The sequence below is a fragment of the Python bivittatus genome, unplaced genomic scaffold (assembly GCF_059951505.1).
Source record: "Python bivittatus isolate LINGU-HERP-01145 unplaced genomic scaffold, Pbiv_v1 ctg000220_np1212, whole genome shotgun sequence".
NCBI classification, from domain to species: Eukaryota; Metazoa; Chordata; class Lepidosauria; order Squamata; family Pythonidae; genus Python; species Python bivittatus.
In genome coordinates, this window is record NW_028277048.1 from 20,461,960 (window position 1) to 20,488,722 (window position 26,763).

General features: G+C 40.3%; 2 protein-coding genes across 6 annotated transcripts in view; one reads left to right on the plus strand and one right to left on the minus strand.

Moving 5' to 3' along the window:
- Positions 1-321: 321 nt before the first annotated feature.
- On the plus strand, positions 322-7,059 carry HIGD1C (HIG1 hypoxia inducible domain family member 1C). Its single transcript, XM_088138487.1, is given in 5 exon segments — positions 322-331; positions 835-939; positions 5,517-5,584; positions 5,586-5,652; positions 6,216-7,059. Coding segments are annotated over 5 exon segments (366 nt in total). The 3' UTR covers positions 6,332-7,059.
- A 2,279-nt stretch (positions 7,060-9,338) lies between these two features.
- SLC11A2 (solute carrier family 11 member 2) overlaps positions 9,339-26,763 on the minus strand; it is a 63,374-nt gene continuing 45,949 nt past the window's right edge. For 4 of the 5 annotated variants that reach the window (XM_015888212.3, XM_025167083.2, XM_088138075.1 and 1 more), the window contains 3 exons: positions 25,350-25,503; positions 20,773-20,826; positions 9,339-11,622 (listed from right to left, as the gene is read on the minus strand). In XM_015888212.3, coding sequence (XP_015743698.1) covers positions 11,545-11,622; positions 20,773-20,826; positions 25,350-25,503 — 286 coding nt within the window. In that variant the 3' untranslated portion in view covers positions 9,339-11,544. The other variant, XM_088138076.1, reaches the window with a different exon arrangement.

The window sequence follows — 26,763 nt, forward strand, 5'->3', positions numbered from 1 at the left end:
TGGTGTGAAACTGTTGCTCATGAGATTAAGCCATTTTATGGTTTGCCAGTTTCCTGACAATCAGTAGTTTGAGCTGATTCTCTTCCAGCAAACTTTGGATTCTCTTGTTGCTAAATTTACCTTATTACTAATTGATTTTAACCTTTGGGGATTTCATCTTTGCTTCTGACTTTAGCTAATTAGAAATGTGCTTCATTTACTTGTTACAGTATTATATTTTCAAGACTGATTTGAGTGACTCCTTTTTTTAGGATGGGGAAAGTGAGGTAGGAAGTCCTGTATCTGTTTTTCATTTTTGTTTTAAAAATCACCCTACTATGTATGGCTGCAGGTAACCAGTTTTTGTTCAAAAAATTTTAGAGCCAGTTTGAATATAGGAAGTAATTAAGAAGATTGTTGAGGTAATAAATGCAAAAATGATGTTAATTGTTTGTACTTCATTAAATAGGTATATAACACTGATAATGACACAATAGTCAACCAATCCAAAATACATGTTAAATTAATTGTTTAATATTACAAATATTGACTAGCTACACAATCTCAGTTAACCACATAAATATGACATAAAACTGAAGAAGGAAAAAAAAGTAAAATGTCTGGAAATATATGTAATAAAAAAGAACTCCAGAATATTTGACTATGTGTCTCTTCTCCAGATGCTGAATCTGCACTTTTATTAAGATTTTTTTCTGCTTCCCTGAGCTTGATTTTCATGGTATCCCTGCACTGAGCAGAGGGATGGACCCAGGAGCCCGGATGGAGCTTTCCTACTCTATGATTCCATGTTTCAAGGCAGCCAGTGTTCTTCTCTTTTTTACCTTCAGACGTGAGCATTATCTTCTAATGAGGCATCACTGGATGATTGGACATCCAGTGATGACAGTCACACATCTAAATGCTCTAGAAAAATCCAGGAGGCTCCCTTTGTCCCCTTAGGTGAGTTGAACCTTTACTTTAGCTACTTAGGCTACTTAAACATAGTAGCAGAAAAGCAGAGGAAGTCATTCAACTGGATTCAAGCTGTCCTTTGCTGTGCAAACGTCTAGACCAGTGTTTCTCAACCTTGGGAACGTTAAGATGTATGGACTTCAACTCCCAGGATTCCCCAGCAACATGGGGAATTGAAGTCCACACATCTGAAAGCTGCCAAGGTTGAGAAGCACTGGTCTAGAGGGCACAGGTGTCTTGTTCTGTTCCAACAGGTTGGATTTCCATGGGAGATCTGGCTTTTAATTCCTCCCTCTTATTTTTGGCCAGTCACATATACTCCCAAAGGGAGAGGAAACAGAGGTATGATTTTGGGACCAGTACCAAAGAGAGAGTTCTCAGAGCAGACGAAGATATTACAATGCCTAATGAGACCCTGGAACCTAAATCCTCTTCACAAAAACTGGGAAAAAATCAGAATATTTCACCTGCCTCTACTTCACTGAGTTGTGGCAGAGTGAAGTAAGACTAATCCTCATGCGCACAGTCTTGAATTCCTTAGAAGAGAGATGAAAAAGAAATGTGATCAGTCAGTCAGCAGGCCTGGGCTTTGGAGCATGGTCTGAAACCATGTTTAACAGTATGCCTAGTACTGTGGAGACAATTACTCCAGTCATAAAAATGAATCACATAATTTCAGTTAAATGATGTCTGAATCTGTTGTTTTTGTTTTTTAGCCTTTTTCACTATGGATGTATTCTTACATTTATTTGATCCATCTCTAAACTAATGCACAAAGCACCATATATGTACAGTCACAAATATTGCATGCCTAGTCTTGTGTTCTGCGGCTCAAAGCCAGGATTTTATATTTTCTTTCTTTCTTTAAAGAAATAAGATGGATTTGCAGTTATGACATTTGAGTGCATCCTCTTTCCCCCAGCTTTATACTGACAAGGTTCAGTGATTTGGGGTTAGCAAAATATTTGGAAATCGCAGCCCAGACTTCCATTTCCTGATGGGACTTCCAATAAATTAAACCTGTGGCTCCAGAATAATATTCACTGAGGATGGGCTTTATGCAGGAATGGTTTCTGGTTTGATCTGGGGTTTCAGATCTCTGCTAAAACCATTTAAAAAAACTGGGGGGGGGGATTCGGAGTTCATTAGGTTTTTTTTTTTTGCTTTATTTATTTAATAAAACAAAACAAAGAGAAAAAGAAGTAACAAAAACAGAAGAGAAACGAGAAAAAAGAAAGCAGTGCAACAATAACAAAAGCTATATAAAGATAACTTGGAGTCTATAATTCTTTTAGATTTTCAAAGTTAAAATTTTGACAAGCAGGTGGTAGAATCCAGCTTCTGAAACAAATATTTCTGAACTCTGATGCCCTTAATGGATTTTAATCATGGAGTGGTTCAAAGTAGTTTTGCTTTCTTTTAATTTCTAACAAGAACCGTGGGTGGACTTCACTTGTATGGGTATTTTCATGGTATTGTGCTCATGCCGATGAGGGTTTCTTTCTTTCTCAGTTTGTGTATGTGTGTGTGTGTGTGTGTGTGAGAGAGAGAGAGAGAGAGAGATTTGGGGGTGGATGTCAGAACTGAACCTAGATTAGGTTTAATCATATACGGTGTAACAGCTTGGTTTATACCTTCTGATAAGCTATAGTTTTAAAACAAAGTGTTATAGAACAAGCTAAATGACTGGGTTTATACATTAAGCCAAGATAAAACAAACTTCACGATGGCTTGGTGAGTTGTATGAAAACAACGAATATGTAGTTGGTCTTCATGAGATGATTGGGTATTTTATTTTCTCAACTGGACACAGAAGCATAAAGATTTACATCCAGAGACAAGAAACATGGAATAAAAGACCAATGCTGTAATATATATATTGTGTGTGTGTGTTTTGTTCAGGAAGACAGGATTTTTTTCCCCAGATGTCTGAAAAGTAGGGTAGTATAATTAGGAGGGATGGATTTCTCTCTTAATTCTGTTAAAGCAAGCAGTAAAACAGGCAAAGGCAGGGAGATTCAGAATATGCAGGATCCAATTCCAGTTTGTTCCTCTCTGGATGATTGTTGGCTCCCTCTCCCCCCAGTCAATAAACTCCTAGATGGGAAGTCCTTAACTGTAGGTGGTGCTCAGTTGCCCTCTTCCAGGGAGTCAGAAGGAGCTTCCTGGAGAACAGAGTGGCCCTCAGAAAGTAGAAATTGAACGTGGCTGTGTGATCAGCGTTAGATATTTCCTGTGTCAGGTATGCTTGTAACATAAACTACCCTTTTAGAAAGGAAACACTTTAAACAGACAAATGAATAAATATGAATATAATCATTAAGGATATTTTCCTTAAAATTAAAGAAAAAATTGGATAGGGAAAAGAATGGCTCACATCAAGAAATCAAAAGCTATGTGAGGCACCCTTCCTCCTTCCTTCGGCTTCCTTCTCACCAATCACCTCCAGAAGTTCCATATTAGAACAGGATCCTTTCCAGGAACGAAAGTGATTTATTCAGAGAGGGGCCATGAACACCAGCTAATTTGTATGCACTGATGCCAATTAAGCTGCCTGCAAAGACATCACTTTCATCCTTAGATGATGCTTGCAGTTGAAAGAATTAAAAAAAGCGGGAGGGAGTCATTAGATTGAATTTACATGTCCAATGTGAAGAAACGAAAAGCAAATCTAATGCTTTTTACTGATTACTCTTCTAAGAGCGAACCGTTTAAACTTAGCACAACTGGGTGTCACTTCAGAACAATATTGGGAGGGCAGGATTGATATTCTCTGTCCATTATGGAGAACGGACACTAAAGGAGCTGGTGATTACAAATGGCTGCTTTAAAAACATTTGATTTCAGAATGGAGCCATTCAAGACCTTTTATTTCAAGCTGTTTTTAAAAATCAATAGCTTTTTGTCACCTGCATTTAGCTTTCTATTTCAAAGTAACAGAAGTAATTTGGTACTTGTTATATCTTGTTGTTGTTCCCAAATTGCCCAAGTACCTTTTTCTCATCAACATGGAATACCATTTCAGCCTTTCCTGAGGCGGGGAAGAAAGAGAAAAAACAAACTTAACACTGCAGTCATTGTGACCACTCAAAAGCATGTCCCAGTGAATTCAGTGGGATTATGTTCAAGACGCTACAAATGACCCAAAACTCAATTGCTAGCATTATTTATTGCATATGTGAAAATGAGAAGGGATCTAGAGCCAGCAAATTGTACCTGCATTGCAAGGCAGGACCTCCCACATAGCAGCTGTGGAGCACAGCCCACTAGGTAGCAAAAGCAGAAAGCAGAGGCTGTGCCACAAGGTACGTGCAAAGGCCCCGGTTCCAGAGAACTCAGGGCAGCGAGAATGCTGATGAAAAAGGGAGGAGCTATCTGCTTCTGGGAATCTTCAGGAGGTCCATGACAGACAAAAAATATGCGCCTAGATCAGTCAAACATAGCATGTTATAAAACATACCTACAGCCATGGAGTGGGATGGCTGTAAAAGACAAGGCAAAGAGGGAGGAAGGAAGGAAAGGAAAGATTTATGTGGCTACTAATCAACATGCAACTATCAATACAAACATCATGATGATTCAAAACTCTTTAAAACACCCAGAGACCAAAGCTCAACAGGCAATAGTTGCCCCAACAAAAGAGGCTTATCCAGGACACAGGCCCGATGCTCGGGAGAAGAGCCAGGTTTTTAATACCTTGTGAAAGGCCGCCAAAGTTGGGGCCATCCGAAGCTCAGAGGGTACGATATTCCTTAGGTAGGTGCCGCAACAGAGTAGACACACCTCCTGGGTCCCTTAGGTAGCATTGTTTAATTGGAGGGAACCCAGAGCCTGCCCACCCTAACCCCGAATGTGAAATAGGACCTTTTTGTCTGGAGATAGCAGATTTCTGGAAGGCAGCTGTTGGTAGAAGGACAATTTGGTATGGAAGCTGCTGCCTTGATGTGCTCCTTCTTACTTCCCCCTAACTTTGTGGCTGTCCACTGTTAGGAACAGGATTTTAGCCTACGTGGAAGCTTGACCTGATTCAGCAGGATTCTTATATATTCACTACTTCTCTTTAATGTACAAGACTGGATGAAGTAGAAGAGACTCAAGGCAGATTGATTTTGTACAAGGGAACTGCAGCAAGATTATCGTATGCTCAACGATGGAAGAATAATGAAATTCCCACAGTGGAGGAATGGATTGTGAAAACGTCAGAATTCGCTGAAATGGCAAACTGACCTGTTAGGTCAGAGGAAAAAAACAACAGAAACTTTTCTGAAAGTCCGGAAACTTTATATGGACTTTTTGCTGAAAGAAGAAAAAATGAATGATATGATGATTTGAGGATTAAAAAAGATGTGGCCTAAGTGAGGGGATGAAGGGATATGCATCAAATCTAAGGAGGAGGGAAGATGATAAGACTGTAATTATCTGTTCAAGAGAAGGTCGGAAGTCATTATCTTTCATAACTTTAGTTTTTTTCTTCTTTTCTTGCACCCTTTTTCTTTTCTTCCTTTTTCTTTAGATTTGTCTTTTACTTCATGTACTTCTTAATGAATATATTTTTAAAACAAAAGGATTGGAAGGCTATTTTGTTATAGTGGGTTATGGTCTTTAAAAGCTGAAACACAGAGAAAGCCAAAAATACATCCATCTGCCTTATCTACATGAGAATGGCACCACAAGGTTTTGTTGTAAGTGCCAGGACAATAGGTAAGGTCAGATGTTATTGTGGCCTTTTAAAAATATTGTTTTTAAGTAACCCACCCCAATCCTGAGTTTCTTGTAGCCTCTTTCTATATGTAGGGGAGTAAGTATGTTACTGTACTTTTTAATCCATATCCTAGTTTTCATTGTTGAGACTTCTGAGAACAACAGTTCAATTAATTGTGCTAAAGTGTAAAACTGCAGCTCCTCGTAAACCTGAGGAGCAGCCCCCAGAACCCTCTCAGTTCATTGAATTATACTTTTAATGCGTCAAGGGGATGGAAAAATAAATTGAGGGGAATACTCATATTAAGTATTTAATTAATTACATATAAAACTAAATTTAATTTTAATCTTAGCCACTCACTTTTTTCGCCTGGCTTTTCCTCAGTTTTTGGAGTACAACTTCCACTTAAGGCCAAGTGTGATCCTCAGCCCCCAAAAAGATTGTTTATAGGTATAATGATAGATGATTGATAGATAGATTGTGGTTACATACAATTACATTAAGTGTTATGATTGAATGTCATCACTCTTTGAAAATAACCACCTCTGCTTTCTTTTCTTAGGTGTTCTATATTCCGTGTATGCAGATTACATCAACACCTCAGATAACCGAGAACCAAAAGAAGTGATCAACACAAAGCAAACAACTGACACCTGCTGGAGGGATATCTGCATGTGATGGGCTGTGTGTTGGGAATAAAGCTCATGGGTTTGACTTCTGTATGAACATAATATCAGAGTATTAACCTGATGAGCACATCAGTTTATGAAGCTGATCATTGGTTTGTACAGCTCTGGCTACTACCTTTCAAGATCTCTACCAGCTGTCACACTTTACATTAAAGGTAATAGCAATACATTCGGTTTCTCTGGAAACTCAACCCTGCATTCAGTAATTAGCTAACAGCTTCACAGATTTGACCTGGTTAGATAAGCTGTTTTATTGCAGATGGGAAAGAAGTCATATACACAGATGAAATGTCTGCTGCAGAACACAAGAATCAAGGCCATATATTTTTGTCAGCCCTTGTGTTTAAATCACAGGCCTTTCCTTCCCACCTTTTTGAATCAATGGACTTTGAGCTATTTTTTTCTCAGTCTTAAGAGTGGGAAACATTCATTCCATGTTTATATAACAATTCTGTCTAGCCAGAGAATCATTGCTTCCTGCCTTGTCAGCTTCAGTCCTTACACCAGATACTTCTCTCCTAGCTAAGTCCTTTTCTGAGCATTCAGGAACTGAATTCTGGATCGCCTATGTGCCATGCACATGTTTTGTCACAGAGTTGGACTATTGCCCCTGCCTCTTCATCTGGAGCAAGCTACAATAAAGCCAAGGAGACTTTTCTTCTGAGTAGATTGATAGACAATTTGACTGCACTTTAAAAGTGTTTGTCTAGCATTCAAAACACAATTGAATCTACCATTCATGCTTTTTAGGGTCAACTCATTTGCATGCAACATTTTTCATCCATGTGCTGCTCTTTTTTTTTTTTAACTTTCTTTTTCAGTGGAGTCCTTGGGGTTCTCTGAGCTTGGTTGTTTTCTTGCAAATGTTTTGTTACCTGGCTAGGTAACATCTTCAGTGCCTGGCCAGGTAACAAAATGTTTGCAAGAAAACAACCAAACTCAGAGAACCCCAAGGACTCCACAGTTCAACCCTGTGATGGAATGGACTTATGAAGGCCAGGGTCAGGGAGATAAGCATGTTCTTAGCCCCCAGCAGGAGCGTGGGAAGTTCAAGAAGATGAGGCTGGCACCTCCCTAAGGAATTCATGGTGTTGTGGCTGGCTGGGTTGGGAACTAGGGTTCAGTCTGGGGAGATTTTCTGTCTGGAGGTTGTAGCTAATAAACGCAACAGAACTGTATTTGCATTGTCTCTTAGAGTTCTTTGGGCTGAACTTGATATCAATCTCCCCAGACTCAGAAAATCTCCCCAGACTGAACCCTAGTTCCCAAGCCAGCCAGCCACAACACTGTGAATTCCTTAGGGAGGTGCCAGCCTCATCTTCTTGAACTTCCCACGCTCCTGCTGGGGGCTAAGAACACGCTTATCTCCCTGACCCTGGCCTTCATAAGTCCATTCCATCACAAACCCTGAGTTACACATATTTGTTTCTTTCTCAGCTTCTGACTTCCACTGAGGCATGGCAGTGAGGCTTTCAGCCCTTTTACTTCAGGGGGGTTAAGTGGAAACTTTTACAACATAGATACATTAAGATTACTGGAGGTTAAGGCATCTATTTTACTTGCATTTTTTTAATGGATGATTTTGCAGCCAATACGCAGCATTGTAGGGGGCTCTGGAGATGGCAGAAAGGAGTTGGGGACCAGCACATAGTCTGCAAACTGCTCACTCCTGAACTAACTGCTGTATTAGCTATATATTGCACATGTCAAGAAGCCAGGAGTCAACTCCCAAATTATTTTGGTTGCAATGTGAAAGGATGTTCAAGTAAATAAAGTTGGAGAGCTGATATAGGTAACTATAGTCCTTTCCTGGATCAGGAGGCTCTTCGAATGGTCACTCATGCCCTTGTTATCTCCCAGATAGACTACCGCAATGCGCTCTACATGGGGCTACCCTTGAAGAGTATCCGGAAGCTTCAGCTGGTCCAGAATGCAGCCGTGCGAGCTATTTTTGGGCTCCAACAAAGGACCGATATAACACCATTGCTCCGTGGGTACCGGTTTGCTTCCGGGTACTGGCTTGCTTCCAGGTCCAATTCAAGGTGTTGGTTATCACCTTTAAAGCCCTACATGGCATGGGGCCAGGTTACCTGAGGGACCGCCTCTCCCCCATTTCAACCCGTCCCACCCAATCACAGAGACAGGGCATGCTCCGGACCCCCTCGGCAAAAGAACTCTGACTAGCGGGGTCCAGAAGGCGGGCCTTCTCTGCTGTAGCCCCCACCCTCTGGAACATCTTGCCCCTGGAGGCGAGACAGGCCCCCTCACTCCCGGCCTTTCGGAGGGACTTGAAGACCTGGCTCTGCATCTGGCCTGGGGCAGGGAGGGAGGTCATCAGATGTGGGGTTGGCTAGCCCCCTAGAGGCCTGGTGTTGCTACTATCGGCCTCCTGGATTTTTTTTCTTTCCGTTTATTTTGTAAACGTGTGCAGTTATAAATTTTAATTGTATATTTATTTATTGTTTTAATATGTTGTGAGCCGCCCAGAGTCCCCCATTGGGGGGAGATGGGCGGGGACAAGTTTAATAAATAAACAAACTGGGGGGGGTCAAAACAGGGAAGATGGCAACCACATCACAACTGAAACCCCACCCCCTTTGCACATGCACGGGCATAACAAAACAGGCAAGGTGTCAGTCATGATCCTGCAACTGTCATCTTGCCTGTGCAGATACCACTGTTGGTCACACATTGCCCTAGAATGGGCTCCCTTACTAGAAACAATTTTATCAATTGCGGGAAGCCTCTGCAGCACATCAAAGGTTTTTCCACATTACCCACTCAAACATTTTGTGCCTATACATTTCCTGGTTTTCTTTCTTTCAAAGTGTAGCTACCTTTAATGTACTCCTCAGCAGCTTCCATTTATCAGTAATTATCTATCTCCAGAGTAGTTCCTCTGTAGCTTCATTGTTCTTCCTCTCAGCCATCCAATAGTGTTTTTACAATACCGTTCTGATACAAGAGTGGGGGGAAGAGCAACCAAGTTCCGATGTCTGCAATTACTGTACTTAAAGCAGTTCTGTCTTTTTTATTATTTTTTTTAAAGTCACAGAACACAAAAAATTGTAATGAAGGATGCTTGGTATAAGATGAGATCCCAAAAGGAGTAGGTAGTTGATATTTATTGGAAGATCTGGACTTCCATTTAGATAAACAAAAATGACTGACCCATACATTTCAAGTAAATTAGTACCAAACGTCAAACAAAAATAGCAAAAAGGAAAATAGATTTTGTAACATCAAACTTTTTTTAAAAAAAATTGACACCACGTAGTATTTTATTGCCCAGTTACAAATATTTAGAGCATCCTGAATCATTTTCATTGCTGTGTGATCATTCTGATAGCACCATCAACATAGAGCTCAAATGTACCTGGTGCGTCCAGGTCTACTAAGAAACTCAGACCCCAGTTTGAGCATGTGAATATCATGTGATTTTTAACACACTTACGGTCTTCAGTCTGAGTCAGAGAGCAAAGTCTTGGCAATAGCCTTGCGGCTGGTCTTAGAAGCTGGTCCCATTTTATTGCTGAGCAAGACAAATGTGCTCCAAATTGCATACATAGGCTGTTTGCAAAAGGACAACTCACTGTTGTGGTTAAAGAATGGGGGGCTGTTGTTGGCCTATTTGTTTTAAGACCTATGTCAACATTAGATTTTCCAAAGTCAAACAGCACATCCAGGTAACTCTAATATATGGAGGCAGGATGTACCTTGGCCATCCAAAGCTTCCCTGACCCATTTGGCCTGACCTTACATTACTAGTGGGACAGCCACAGTTGTGGGGCCATCACAGGGCTGGAGTTTTCCACCAGTGATTAAGAAAAGGCTCTACAGCGGACTTCCTTGGGATTTACCTTTCCCTATTGTCTTCTACACAGTACTCAACTTTCTTGAGAGGAAACCATGGCAGTTGGGTTTATTTGACCTTAGTCAAAATGTTTCCCTGTTTTTCCTTAGATTCCATGGTCCTACAGCTCCCATCCATTTCTGGAGAGAAGGATCAATGGCCCAGTTAGGAAAACAGTGACAATTCAGAATGATTTTGCTCTAAGCAGAATCTGCAGTCTAACCACACCAAAGTGAATAGCCTGCTTTTTAGTCTAGCTCCAGATTGAGTTAGACTTGCATGAAAGAAACAAAAAAGCTCAACCATCAAATGAAAACAAACATCTTCAGAGAACCAAAGGGCTACATGAACATAGGCCTTTCACGGATGCAAAGCACAGGAATATGCCATATGAAAGAAAGAGGGGATGAAATACTTAGGAACAAGCATTGGAATAGGGTAGGAAATCTACCCCAAAATTCTTCTGTCTAAACTTAAAGGACTTGAAGGTGTGCTCTTACTCCACCTTCTGTTCATTCATCTTTAATTCAATGGCTTCTATGCCGTCATTCAAAACTGAACACAGTGTATAATCAGGGCTTGTGCAGATACTCTCTCTGGTTGATTATGTCCATTCAGAGTTTCAGAAAGTTCTTTTCAATTTTCCACTTGCATTAACTGCAGGATATTGCCTGATTTCTTGAACACTGTCCATCAGTATTCCAGAAATTGGAGGATGGGAGAGAATTGTGAATCCTTCTGAAGCAGATTAATGGTATTTTGCATCAAGTGGGAGTCTCCCTATCAGAACTTTTACTTACAAATATGTACTTATTCATATCCATAAAGCAGGTAGAATTTCTGAGTGGAAAAGTGGGAAGAGGGTACCAAACTCTCCCTTTATTTGCGACTCTCTCCAGTGTAAAGCTTCTCTCCCAGCCACTTTCCCTGCGACTTAATGAACTGAGAAGTTGTGCAAAAAAAAAGATATCAAGTTCAGCACCCTTATTTCATTCATAGCTCTTCAGCTTTTTGTTGCCTCCTGCATTTGGCAGGTGCCTGTCAATTAGTCAGAACCATTTTTCTCACTCGCGATGCAAGATGTGTTATAACTTTGTCAACAGTCCTTTAATAAACTTCATAGTTGACCTCATGTACAACCTCTAGAGAGGTCTGTTTTCTACTGTAGCAGATGATTCCTCATAATTTGATTCCCTTCCCTGCTTCTTCTTGCAAGGGAAAGCTCTGTCTCCATTAACAATTCTTGACTTGTACCCGCTCATTTCAGAACCAATCAAAATTTGGTTTTGTGCAGCACAGAAGGGTGTTTCAAATAAAATTATGCTCGGTTGACGGTGGTTCAGAGGATTTCATCTATTCATGATGGAGGCAGCATCAACATTGTTCAGAAGAAAGAGTTCAGGATGAGAAGTAAGTCCCAGATGATACTAAACAAAACAAAAAAGAGGTTGGTAGCAATTAGAAATGCTGTTTCAGAAGCAAATCCAGAAATCAAATATGCGATCATCAAGTGCCCCAGGGTGTGACTAGCCTGTAAAGACACTAGCCAGGAACTAGCAAGCAAAGGTCCTAGCTGCCTCGTCTTCCAGGAGGCCGTCATTGGCTAACCCATCTCAGTGCAATCCTGACACAATTCCAAGCTGAGAGAAGGCCCTCAGGTCAATGAAGGACGATCCTATTCTCATTTTTCAAATGTTGACTTCACCTCTGGGTTCTCTTCCTCAGATAACGTGAAGCCTACTTTTAAGCATGAACAACAGCAACAAAATCTATGGCTTTCAATGGAAAATGGACAATTGTCCATTAAAATTGAATTGATAATTTGATTGATAATTAAAATGCCAATTTTCTTGGTAAGCCATAATGCATTTTGGATGGATTCACGCTTTGTGCTGAATGCAAAACAGCCACGATGACAGGTGAACCCAGCCCATTGCTAAATATCCAAACAACCAGTTTAATAGGTGTAGCCCCCCTGATTTCAGAGATCACGATCGCTCGATTTGTCAGGCTCCCTTTTCAAATGAAGCAAGAACGAGCAGCAGCAGGTGTGCCACAGTCCTGAGCAGAATAGAAGCGAGAAGTTATTTGAGAGCCAATCACAGGAATGCGCAATCCAATCGCAGCATTCCAGAGTAGGCGCCACTGCGGATGATTCATTATTCAAGAGGGACTGAGGCAGCCTCTAATGAAGGAATCATTCCCAGCCAAAGTCCACATTGCTAAATTTGCAAGTTAATTACATCTTAGCTTTGAAGCTATTTTTTCCCTTGTAGAACAGGATGATTTTAAAGTCATTCCCAAATATCCTGGAAGTCAGAAATACCTCATAGGGTTTTTTTTCTTTTAATCCAGTTAAGGACTCCTCTTTTATATAAGGGACAGACCTATTTGGCCTATTCTAATGATTAAAGGGCTTTGTTGACAAATGGTGCTGTAGATCACGTTAGAAGGTATTTGAGCGAATGAATCTTTGATAACATAGCGGCCATGACTAGATCATATTCTACTGTTCCTTGACTCAATATTTAATAAGTATAGTTGGCACTAAATCTGTTGCCAGAGTTTGTTTCAGGACATGTTGAGGGTGAAGTTCTAAAGAAGGGTTGTCAGGACCTTCTGAGCAAAGGCCTCAAAGATGAAAGGCTGGGTGTTGGTCAAACTTGCCCAAGCTGGTGCCTTCTTTGTATCTGGAATTTTGTATCTACAGTTTCAACTACCCCTGGTTAGCATGGCCATGGAAATGAGAGTCCAAAGCAGCAGGTTGGGGGAGCCTTAATAGATCCTTGAAAACACTGGAGAACCAAGTCCCCGAGGACATAGTTCGTTCTTTCTGTCTCTCACTGGGCCTGTTCTTTGTTGCTGACACTTGGGAAACTGGCTTCCTTGCCGAAGGAGTGCGTCATTTTAACAATGCCTGATAGAAATCTTGTCCATATTTTGCCTTAAGCCGCAAAGCAAATGTTTGGCTGAATGCACCAGAGTCTGTGGTGTGTTCTGAACTGCAGATGACTGCTAGCAATTATGTGTGATATTCAATTAATTTCCTCATATAAAATGCTATGAGGAATGCTTTTTATGTTTCCTCCCAAAGCTGTACTGTGATATTCAGAAAATAAGACCCCAGTATGGAATCATTCGGCTTAAATGAATGGGATCTCCATCTTGCAAATTCTATTGCTGCAGACATTCACATAGCTCTGATTGAGATGATGCATTTAGGGGTAGGAATAGAGTATGTTCTGTTCTACATCTGTCATAAATCCAACAACTTCATTTGACCTTCAGTTTAGCTGTAACTATTGCCAGGGATGTTGATGGGTGAGGGGGTGCCAAGAGGCAAGATGGCAGTCGTTGCCATTTTGAATTTTTGACACACACCTCCTCCTTGCAGATGCCCTTGCCTATTCCATCATTGGTGACTGGTGGTTGGGAGGCACACCTACATTAAGTAGACCTTCCATTAGTTGTACAAGTGGATGTTTTGCAGATTAACGTGACACATCCATACCGCTATCTGCTGCACTGGTTGGCTGATAAGAACTGATATCATAATATGGATGAGCCTTCAATGTATCCCCTAAGCCTTCATTTTTTAAATCACACTAAGTAATGTCTTGAGGTGTTGAGACCACAAATTCCAGGATTCCTAGATAATATGATGGCTGGAACCTGCAGTTCTAACACACCTGGAGGGTGCCAGGTTGACAAAGTTGACTTCATATAGTGCTATTGACCCTTCTATTCCTCCATGCCAAAAGCTGAATGACAAGCCCACTTGTTAAATTATCTCGGCAATCTTTTATCAATTCATGTAGAAACATAACTATTTAAACACAAACACACACCATTATTTAGGAGTGAATTATTGGATTTAACGTATTAACTGTCTTCATTCCCTTGCCCCCTTTCACTATAATAGAAGGAATGCACTTTCCCTAGTCATGATCTGTGTCTGCACTAGGAAGCTAGCTATGCATTCTGGAATCCATGCAGGGATCATGGAATCAGCATAAGCAAGCTTCATCAGATTTTTAGAATCATGGGAGTTAAGACTCAGAGAATAAAATCAGACTAACACCCACCCTCACCTACACAAACTCACAGATTGAAGGCCATTTGCAATATCAATTTCTCACCTAGTTCTTATTGGTGTGTTAAGAGAAATACACTACATTAATATTTCAAGTTATTTCTACATGCCTAATATTGGACAGAACTGACCAGCAACATGTTCCTACCTGCTACAGAAATGATGAGTGTGGATTACTATGAACTAGGCATAAATATTTCCTATACCCAGCAAAATATTAACTGTAAGGAATTCAATGTGTATTGAGTGACTCTACATTGCTGGCTAATAGCCAAGTGCTTCTCTCTTCCTTTCAGGAGTTTAAATGAATATTGTTCAGCTTAAAAGCATTACAATGCTCTTGGGAATTCAAGAAAACAAAAGTTCTGTTCAGCAGTATTTCTAAAAACCAGAGCTGAGGTTTTAGAAATTTCATGGTGTGACTTGAGAGCTGCAAATGTCCAATGTTTGAAGGACTATCGTATGTAAAACAGAACTTCTTAACTGTGATGAGACTTGCCCGCACATCACTCACAGGACATATTAATCTTAAAACAAGCACACTTTTCCAGCGCAGAAAAACAACCGTCTAGGATTACCTGGCAGCTAGATGAATACACACATTGTTCTGGCTTTTACAAATGTTGCTTTATATCTAAACTTGCCAGATCTGTGCTAGATTAATATTTCAATGAGTCATGGATTTTATTTTGAAGCCTTCGACTTTTTTCTCCAAAAAGCCATTTTTTCTCTGTATACACTGAATTTTACCAAACAATTGTGTGATTTAAAATTATGCATGTTTTCAGTATTGTAGGAATTGGAATGTTTCTTAGGGAGAAAAACAATTACTTACGCTTTCCAGTTCCTTTAAAGCTGGCAAGGAAAGCTTGTCACAGGAGAAAGAATTCCCATAATGCATAGTATGCATGTAAGAGGAAGACTGCAGTAGTTCTACTTTAATCTGCACATAAAAGTTACTCAGAATATACTAGAAACAAATTTTCTTATTTGGAAGTAGCAATTTTAAAGCTGCTCCATTGACCAAGAATCTGTTAACATTTGATTTCACCACTGCAAAATGTTTGTTTCAGCAAATTAGATCAATATGACTACGGAGCCATAGGAAATGCATGTATGTATGTACTCTGTGTGTGTGTGTGTGTGTACACACACATATTATCTAAAGCAAGACCAATGAATGGTCAAAGGTCCTAAAATATTTTAATCCAATCCTCCAAATTGCTTGTCCTATTCATGTAACTCAGTTATTTTTTTTACTTGATCAAGATAAAAAGCGAACAAAGGATTTTTAAAGAACTGCTTCTTCCCAAGAGTGATCAGCAACTGAGATTCCAGCAGTTCCTTTGTTCTCCATCTTAGCTGTTTGCCAATGCCCCTGTTGACTAACAAGTTGCAACTTTAGAGGGGTGGGGACTCAAAGTTTCTTGTTATTTGCATTGAGTCAGTTATTAAAGCAAGTTTTAAAGATGACCCTATGGGTCTTCAGTCTTTGTTCATCTTAATAATATAACTTCATCTTAATAATACAAAAAGATCAACTTGTTCACAAGGAATCTAAAACAAGACAGTGTTTTTAGACAGCATAGAGATATCAAAATACAAGAAGCGTGCATGTTCCCAAAGAATCCATACAGCCATTTGTAAAAGTTAAGATGTCCAATCAGTGCTTCCAGTGCAGCCAGAAGCGTGCACTCCCACCTCCAAGGATGGTGATGTAGTGAATTCAGAAATTAGTTTCAGCTTGAAATAGGTATTGGACTACAGTTCTTGAATAACAGAAGATCTCAGGGCATTCACAAAAAAATTATTTGTAGAAGGCTCAGGGAAGAAGCGTACAAGAAGTATATGATTTTACATCACAAAATTCATTGCTGTAAGATGTGATGATGATGGGGATAAAAAACTCAAATAGTTTTTTAAAAGTTTTATTCAAATTCAGGAAGTTATTTAGCAATAGGTATTAGTTGAGACAGTTCAATACATTTTGCTTTTTTTATTCAGACTTTACTCTTTTCAAAAACATCTGGCCAGTCCCTATTACCGAAATAATGGTGAACCTTGGTTCTCATACAGTCAAGAAATTATTCTGTTCAAGTTACAACATATCTGCCATTCTGGGTCATTACTATTCATTACACTACTACAATGATAATACAAAACTTCACATAGATGTTGACAATGCTCCACTAGAGAGAGCAAGAGCTTCCATATTCCTTTCAATGTCAGGATGCTTCATCGAGGTGTGTTCAACCTTCTTCCACACTCAAATGAATGGAGGACGGAAACTGCTCATTCTCTAAATTGGAGGACATGCAGCTACCCTTTATAAAATGTTTTCTATGTATGTTTGTGAAAGACATTATACTGTGACCTGAATTAGACCATCTTCATGAAGTTAATTTAAAAAGAAAGAGACCCAAGCTGGAAAATGTTCCATTTTTTAATCAAAATTAAGTATACAGATTGGTTTAGATTAGATAAAAATAGACATTTGTTTCACATTATACAAGCCAAATGTAGCTCAAATGTTTTAATATGTGATTGCTACATATCGTTTTTTTGAAATCTTGTACTATATTCAAATAGTGTCAGACAGAAATTGACATCCCAAGAGGCAGTTTATCTTCCTTCTGAGAACTTACAAGTTTAAAGTGCATAGAAATAAAGTGTAGAACACTTGAGAGTCTGCCGGCTATTTTAAACAACAGAAATGCCCAACCAGCTACAGTGTAAACTATAATGCTAACAAAACTGGAAAACATTCATCCATGCACAATGCAAAGCTTGTTAAGTCTACATAGAGAATGTAAGACGTATCCTTAGAATCTGCAGAGCATTACCATATAATGTTTGCTCTTGGTTTAGATGGGGATGGGACATGCCAAACCTTTTTTCCTGATATACACAAAAAAGGGTTAAATGTGCAAGCCAGCAAACTGAAACATGGAGATATGAGATGATCAGACAAATGACTCTTTAAAATGTAGTGCTATGCTGTAGCAACTCTGCATTGCCTACAATAGGAGCTGGGTGCTTCTTCATCAAATCTTAAGTCCCACGTGAGCTCCTTTCTAGTGAGTGGAGGTAGCGATGCACTGTTGAGTAGGAATTATCCCAAATATATGATCAACTGAACGCCATGAACTTGGCAGGTCCTTCTCCAACTGCAGGCAAGGACATTTCTTAAAAAAACAACCACCCACCCACCAAAGAGTAAAACAACCTTTAGAGTGGATGGGAAATGTTGTGCAGTTACTATTTAATTGAGAGATGTGAGGTAGAAGGCTAGATTTGTTTCAGTGGGTCTCCTGCGTGCAAAGTAGAGCACTTTATCGCCTCTAGGCTCCAACCCAGAGTTGTGGGATGATTCCAGTTAAATTCTCATGAAAGCCTCACATGCCCCATTTTCCCTCTTCCAGGCAAAGACTCTTTTTCCTAGCAGCCAGCGTGCCACCCAAGCGTGCCACCCCTAGCATTTGAACAGGGCAAACTGTTCCCATAGACTCAACACCCAAGCCAATAAACCAAGACAGGTACTGCATATTTCCCACATTTGCATCTTTCCAACTGAAAAATATCATTAACAAGAAATGCTACGGGCAACTAGGGTGTCCTCCGTTTAGGAGTTTGCTCCCATTTAAGCCAACAAAATGCAACAGCGACTATCACTATTTTAGGGTATCAGCTTAATTCAAGGTTAAACTCACAGTTTTAATAGAACTTGAGCATCCTTAAGTGTGTAACCTTCGACATAGACTGATAAGAGAACCTAGGATAATTCTGATAAAAAGTTACAAATCAACCTGAGTAATCTTTTCAAACTTATAAATACTTGGAAGGGAAAATGATAAGTCACCTCTTTTAAATCTATACAAATTAAGCACAATATAGTATTAACTCAGACCCCAAGCAAACTGATTTTTAGTAAAAAAACAAACAAACAGAAAAATTAAGCTTGCTAAAATGCACTAGTCATCCCAAGATTTATCATAAATACTTTTAAAAAGCAGAAAAATACAAATGCAAACCTCTCTGTGTTAATGCTAAATGGGATAGCTGGCTGAAATAGCGCCTAAGACCTATTTTGCTTATGCGCTTCAGTTCAGACTGCTATACCATAATGATCTTGGCCTTTCTTCAGTCAAGAGCGGCAGTTAGTATTAAAACATGTATAAGGAACCAATTACTTAAATCCATCAACATCTGAATTTAGGAATGTCATCAGAATTTGAAACACAATTAACAACATACATATCAAAAAGTTAGAACCTCAATCTCGACTGCAGCAAAGTAAACATTAATTTCATCACAAGGTTGTATTTTGACATCAGTGATCTTATTTGGCAAGCAACTCTTACAGCCTTTGCCAACCTTTGCCTTCCAGATGCAACCAGATGCAGGTTGATGGGGAAGATACGAGCTATGTAGTGTCAGGCTGGCGCAGACTGAATTATTGCTTAATGCAACTCTTAAAGGCTAATCCCCCTCCATTCAGACTCGGGATCTTCTTTTTAGACCACCTTGTACTTTATGAAGCTGGTTCTATTCGAATAGTAACAAGAAAATCCTGTTCTTCCTAATTTGGCTGCTTCCACTACAGATCCCAGAACCCCTTGCTATCATGCTTACTGATTGCAATGACTGGGAATTCTGGAGTTGTAGCCCCAATGCATCTTATGGTGGCCTGGGAGAGAAGACTGCACAGGTTGATCTTTAAGTAAGATCCTTGGGGAAAAATATATACTTGTGGATTAAAAGCCGTTTGCCCTCCACCGTCACCAAAAGCTCAGGAATGAAATTTTAGTAGTGCTTAATACGATCTCTCTCTCTCTCTTGATATTTATCCCTTCCCTGAGAACACTGCTATGACATCAGGAAAAATTTTGCAATGCTATGTTAACGACTGTTTGAGGAAGTGGGGCAACCAACAGAAACTTAGGTAAATTATCAGTGAAGATGACAGAGGGAGCAAGATTGAGCCAATTGTAACACACACCAGATTCTTCACTGAGTATTTGCTTTTAAAATGGATGCTTGTACAGTATGCCATGCTGGGAAGATTCCTGGCTAGAGAAAAACCTTCATATACTCATAGTTAAACAATCTGACAGCCAGAAACCCCTCCTTAATATTAACATGCCTGGCATAAAGAATTACAGGAAATACAAATCCTATTTTGCTTGAACTAATGAGGATTGAGCACAAAAAAAGGGAAAACATTTGTAAACCCTGAACACAATTTTCTGTTCTAAATCTGGATTTGATCTGGTAAGCAAGCAGTTTCTTGGTCAGTTAATGACTAGGCTTCCTCTCTCCACAAAAATCGTGCAGGACTTCATGGTTTTGACTCCGAGGCTTAAAGAGTCTGGCCATCTGTTTGACCATAACAGGGTGCCCACTTTTTGGAAGCAATTAGTCATTTTTGCAATGTCTGCACCTTAGCTGGGAAACAGCTCAGCTTGGCCTCACAGAGAGCTTGTTGTTGGCACAGGAGCCACTTGGTACTGGAAGATAGTTCCAGCTTTGCCAATTTACCCAATCACTGAAAGAAGGAGTGGTCGATGGGTTTCAGTTAATTTAGACGTTTGCCCCCAGATTCTACACTCCTTTTCATTCACTGATACTGATTTACCCAGCACAGTTTGAACGCTGTCCTGCGGGAAAAAATCTCCTTGGCACAGTGTTTCTCAACCTTGGCAACATGAAGATGTGTGGACTTCAACTCCCAGAAATCCCCAGCCAGCATGGCTGGTTGGGGAATTCTGGGAGTTGAAGTCTACACATCTCCAAGCTGCCAAGGTTGAGAAACTCTGCCCTGGCATATAAAAAACTAGCTGGACAGTGATTAGGATTTAGTTCTTTTTTCCCTCTGTTTTTTTTTTTAAAGGCAGGGAGAGTCTTCCCTCACCCATAGGTTTTTGCTTCTACAGAAATTTATTGGCCACTTGAAGCACAAAGATGCATTCCTGAGCTCTGAAGAACTGTTGCCTTTAACTAGCCAACTTATATATCTGTATTCCAACTACAGATGCTAGCAATATTCTATTAAAGGGCAATTTATGAAATATAATTTGATGCCATTAAGTCAATTAATATTAATTTGATGAGTCTCAACTGGAGTGAAATATTAGCTTCTTGGTTAAATTATAAAGTATCTTAGCTTTAGCAGCATACAGAGAGATCTCCATTGAGAACCTAACACAATGCTAAGGGAATCAATTATTTTTCTCCAGAGTGTGATTGTTGGGGATTAACAAGGAAAAATACAAATAAGCTTTTCTCATATACATTCAATAATTTTTTAAACACCATTATCACAATTTTTACGCTGTGCAAAATTGCACATACATTTGGTTATGTTTACAAAGTAAACCATAGAAACGCACTGGCCCTGATGGCTACTTGTTCTGCACAGACACAGTCATTAATTAAGTGCCGGTGAAGGCGGATCTTCAGTAAGCAAAGTTCTTGTGACTCTTACCGTGTGCCCACAAGCCAGGAAGGAAACCCCGAGAGCAATTAAGCACTGCCAACTCTGAAAAAGAGAGCAAGAATCCCAAATTAACAGTGCCTTTATTAAAAGACTAGCCAGTACAAGACTTTTTTCCCCAAGCAAATCAGAGAAGCCGTTGTCCCTCCTGCTACTCTGTTCTATGAAGCTCTGCTCTATATCCCCTCCCAAAGTCATTTCAGAGAGAAGCATCAGCAGGTGGGTTTCAAAATATGAGCCAGAGGTGACTACGTAATTCTGACCCTGGTCATGGACGGACACAATACTGACAGAAAACCCCAAAAGACTTACTTTGCAGCCCTTGCTATTATTCACGTCAAGAAGCAAATCTGATTGACTTATTTCACCCTACGTTCCTTGGAAACATTTTATGGCTCTCCTTATCTGCTCTAGGAAGCCTTTTCCTGCCAGGTGCAAATCTAAAAATCATCATCTATAAATAGATGCCTTTTATTCCTACCGATTCTCTAATCAACCATATGGATAAGTAGCTATCTGATATGTGAATGAACTCATACAAATAATTAAGACTGTTTTTAATCAAGCTTTACACACATGAATGTTAGTCATTAAACAAAGCAGGTCTCTGGTTTTCATATACTGATGGACAAAAGTTACTCTAGTCAGCGTGCAGTATTTGCCAGGCTACAGATTTCTTAACCCTGCCCCGGGGCATCTGCAAGTTTGTTTTGGATGTCTCCCAAGCTTATCTCTTTTCTCCAAACATGCTTTTGTTGAACATTAGCTGTCTTCATACCCAAGCTGTGAGCTTTCTGGAAGGTAATGTGGCTGACCCAGGTAAAAAAAAAAAACTAGGCTAAATGGAGACTTTGTTCTGATCTTGCAAGATAGTTCTTGTGTTCTCAAGAGACTTCCACTCTAATACAGGTAGTCCTTGCTTAACAATGGTAATTGGGACTGGAAACTCCATTGCTAAGCAGTGTGGCCATTAAGCGCAATGTCACATGACTGTGCCACTTAGCAATGGCAGTTCCAGCAGTCCTGGTTGCCGTTGTTAAGCGAGGACCTCATGTGACTGTGACTTCTGACTTCCTGCTCCTTGACTTTGTTTAGGGGAAGCCGGCAGGGAAGGTCAAAAATTGTGACCATGTGACTGCAAGACGCTGCAATGTTGTAATTGTGTGCCAGTCGTCAAGCACCCAAATCGCAATCATACAACTGTGGGGATACTGCAATGGCCATAACTACAAGGACTGGTTGTAAGTACCACTTGTTCAGCACTGTCATAAGTTTGAATGGTCGCTGAACAAGTGGTAGTTAAATGAGGACTACCTATAACACTGCTTGACAATACTAACCAAGTGACATTCCTCAATTGTAATAGCCCGTAACAAATTGTGTTACCCCTTGTTCATGATTTTGCTTAGTTTTCTTGAGTTCATAGGCTGATGATTATGGCCAAGCTGTTTCCTTGTTCCTTATTTTGTTTGTCATGGGTAGATACCACAGGAGTGAGAAAGATGGTGGGGGGAGGTGAGAGAGGTTGGGCAGGCCTGGGGAGAGGAACTGTGACGACTGGGTAGGGCAATGGCAGAATGATATCTCCAGTTACAGAGACAGAATTAGGAAGAGTTCTAGGGCCAGTGTTGGGTACAAAATGTCAGAACATATATAATTGAGTTTGGACAGAGTAAATGTTTCTTTGAGAGACAAGGGATGATGCCACTTTCCTTAAAAGAGGCAATGGTGTACCCATCCTCAAGAAATCATCCCTCAATCCAGTCAACATGGACAACAGTTGGTCTGTCTCTAATCTTCCCTTATTTTGGAAACTGATGGGGCAGCAGAGGGCTCTGGCTGAAGCAGATTATCCCTTTCAGTAGAGATGCAGGCATGGGATAAAACTACACGGATCACTCTTGTAGATGACCTGTGGCAGGACTTAAAATGGAGACAGTGCTCCAACTTAGTTTCAGCAGCATTTGATATCATCAATCATAGTATACACTTGGGATGGCTCTTAAGATTGAGATTGGAGGCACTGTTTTGCAGCTGTTCTGCTCCTTGATGGGTAGGTGGTTCCAAATGGTATTAATAGGAGAGGAGAGTTTGGGCCCTTGGACACACTAACGTAGGGTGCCTCAGGGCTCAGCTGTCCCTGCAACCTTTTCAGTGAAACCACTGGGATAAGTCCTCCATTGCTTCAGGGTGATGTATCATCAAATATGCCAACCGCATTCAGCTGTATATCTCTATCTCAAGGCCAAGCAGGAAATCTGATGGAAGTCTGCACTCCGTGCCTGGACGTTATGAGGGACTGGATGGAACAGAACAGGTGCATGATGAATTCCAGCAAGATGAAGATGCTGTTTGTTCAGGAGTCCTTGGGTTCCAGAACTGCACTATCTTTGAATCTAGCTGGGATGGCACTACCCCTGAAGAAGCAGGCCCACAATTTACTGGGGCGGGGGGGGGGGGAAGAGAAGGACTCCTGGATTTGTACCTCTTGCTGAAACAGAGATAAAAAGTTTAGAACTCAATCAATATTACAAAGTATTCAGTCAATACTTTGTAAACCTAAGAATATTTGCTTGCCAGTGCAATTGTCTTCATTTGGCTAATTAACCATTTTAGATTACTGACAAACACTGAATCAATTTGAAGGGTGTCCAAACTTCTGCACTTACCATATTCACTATTTTCTTATTTTGAATCTGTAAACAATTGCACCTAAACGCATCCAAAGTGGTACACTTTGTATTTTAACTTTGTATCATCCAGATAGAGGTTGTGTAAGCTTTTGTTCACGGCATGATTTATTGAAACATAAAACATCACCAGAGGTTCCTAAACTTTTGCATGCAACTGTAGCTTTAAATATAGAATATAAATTACAAATGAAGTATCCAGAGTAATAGATAACCTGGAATGGTATTCTTAGAATGGTATCCCAAAAGTCTAGACAGGAGAGGGAGGGACTGAAGTGGAAAGAATCTTCCTCCAAGACTTCAGCTACTGTGATAAACCCATCTCAGCTGATGTCACTGAGAACTGGCTCTAAACTGCACAGCCCCTCCCTGCCACTTACAAAGCCACATCCTGGCTGCTTCTCCTGAATCAGTTGACAAGGTGAATGCCCGGAATTGGGTTTAGAGGTTGCTCAAACAAGGTCACCAAATTATTTCTGGAAGGACAAATTTTCTAAAAACAAAACCATTGTTTTCTAAAAGCAGCTCGCTGCCCCCTCTTCTAGCCCACGGCACATTCTAGCTCATTTCCTCTAGAGAATATTTATTTGTAAGCGGGAAGTGAATAGGTAGAGAGGTAACTATAAGCTGATGTAGCCAGAGAAAATGAGATCAGACTTTTATTAGGAGTGTGGTAGAAAACCAGCATTTCCGTAGAGCATTCTTCCTCACATTGCTATCCTTTAGAAGGGTTGGATGTAATGCCCATCAACTCCAACAGGCACTGACTAAGTACTCCAGAAGGTTCTTTGTGGAGTGGGTGAATGGATCGCCAAATGGAAAATGTGGTTAACTTTACGTAAGTGTAAAGTGATACTCATTCAGATAACCCCCCCTTAACTTCACACACACACTAATGGGATTGAGCTGTCTATAGCTACTTTGGGTTTGCAGTGGATGACTCAAGATGACCATTCAATGAGCAACAGCTGTAAAAAAGGTCAATTCCAGACTTGGGTTCATTAGGGAAAGGATTGAAAATGAGTGACAACATGTGTAATGCCCTTATACATATGTATCTGGAATAGCGGGTACAGTTCTGTGCACCACTTTTTAAAAAGGATGCAACTGAACTAGAAAAAGTACAGAATCAGGTGATTCAAACACATGCCTTATGAGAAAAGGGTGGGTTGTTTGGGACTCTTTAGCTTCAAAACAAGGTGACTGAAGAGATGATCGAGGCTTATTAAGTCATGGAAAAAATGGACAACCATTTCTCCCTCTCTCAGAAGACTAGGGTCCATCTAATGAAGCTGATTCAAAGGACAGTTAAAACAGAAAAAAGGACGCACTTCTTCCCAGTGCATTATTAACCTGTGGAATTCATTGCCATAAGACATAAGGTACGGTGATGACCACTAACTTGACTTTAAGAGGGGACTGAATGAATTCATGGAATACAGGTCTATCAGGGGCTGCTGCTACTGATTCAGTGTTTCCTCTGGGGTGGGGACAGCACGCCTCCAAATACCAGGGGGCAACAGCAAGACAGAGGTATCTGTCTCCTGCTTGCAAGCATCGCAGAAGCATCTGGTTGGCTATTGGGAGAAAGCAAATGCCGCCCTAAGATGGGCCCTGGCCTGATCCAGAGGACTATTCTACTGCTCTTACGACTGGGGAGGGTGGAAGGTGTGATCCACAACATCTAGACAGCAAGTGCTGGGGGAAGGAGGCAGCAGTGTATGGTAACTGTACTGTGAAATGTGACAGTCCTTAAAAATAGCCTCCGGTCTGATCATGCCTTTGTTCATAAAAAAATAACCCTCAACGAAATCATTGCTTAGAAACATGGAAGAAGCCTGTGAGGAAAGCAAAGCATGTAAGCCATCACTAACTCACCAGGTATGCCACGAAGGCTAAGTAGAGAATGCTGATAATTGAAGCACATATATACAACACTGTTTGTCCCAGGGCGGTTACATAGATCACCACAAAGTACATGTTAATGCCGCAGATGATCACAATGAGAATTCCCCCAGCAATTTTCCAGCCCCTAGAAGACAAAAAAAAAAAAAAAATTACAAGCAAAAGGAAACGGGTAGGGAATACCTACTTAGGACTAACTGTTGACAAATACAGTGTAATCGGTATAATTTTCCTCTGCTTATCAACCTGTTAAGCAGGGGTGAGAAATGGCAGTTAGCTGAGGGAGTGCAACTCACGTTTCCAGCCAGCTGGCAGGTTGCAGGAGGCCTTGTGGTGACATCAGTGGAAGGAACAAGGCCAAACATTTCAGCCTGTTTTTACAAACATGCAAAAATCCATACCCATCATGCTATACCCTTTCAGGGTCAGCAACACTAGGTAAAGTAAATTAAAAATGTAGTAAGTTTGTGTGTGTGTGTGTGTGTGTGTGTGTGAGAGAGAGAGAGAGAGAGAGGGAGAGAGAGGGAGAGAGAGCGCAAGCAGAAGAAGAAAGGAAAGCTAAATCCAGTTCACACCCATACAATTCCTTATGCTTCTCCGTAACATCCTATCCTTGCAAAATCTCTGCTTCCACAACATTCCTACACTGCATTATGAATTGCCTTTAGTTGTCCTTAAATGTCTCAGCTCTCTCTTTGTGAGGACCTCAACAATTCCATCCAACTTCCTTGGTCTTCCACTTCTTCTCTTTTACTCTTTTTTCACATATTTATTTTGTGATTTGACCCTTATCATCCTTTCCATAAGACCCAACCACCTCTTTGTACTTCCTTTGTACCAGTCACTGTGTTTGTATTTATTCAGTGCTCATACATTCTTGACCATAATCTCTTCTTGTTTTACCACATACACAATTTAAGTTCCTCATTTCCCACTGCATTTCAACTCTCCTGACATATCCAACTCTCACTTCCATACAGCAAAGTGGGCAAAAACAATAAATCTTCATTCTTTGCACCACATTACATATGTTGCTAAAAAAAACATTACCTTTCTACCAGCATTTGCATGTGTTAAAATTTCTTTAAACATTTCCCCATCTTTAAAAAATGTATACAAATTCAACTCTTTGCTTTGATTTTTCACCATTTAGGCATAACCTTTAATCATTCAGCCCATTTCCCGACAAACACAACTACCTTGGCCTTTGATACGTTCATTTTCTGGTCCATACTTCTCACAGAATATCACAATCTAAGTAACATTTGCTGCACATTATTTGGGTTTTCAGTCAACGCCATAGCCTTATCTGCATACAAAAGAACATGTGCATTCACATCCCCAACCAACACAGCTCTAGCATCGCACACCTCCTATATACACTTAA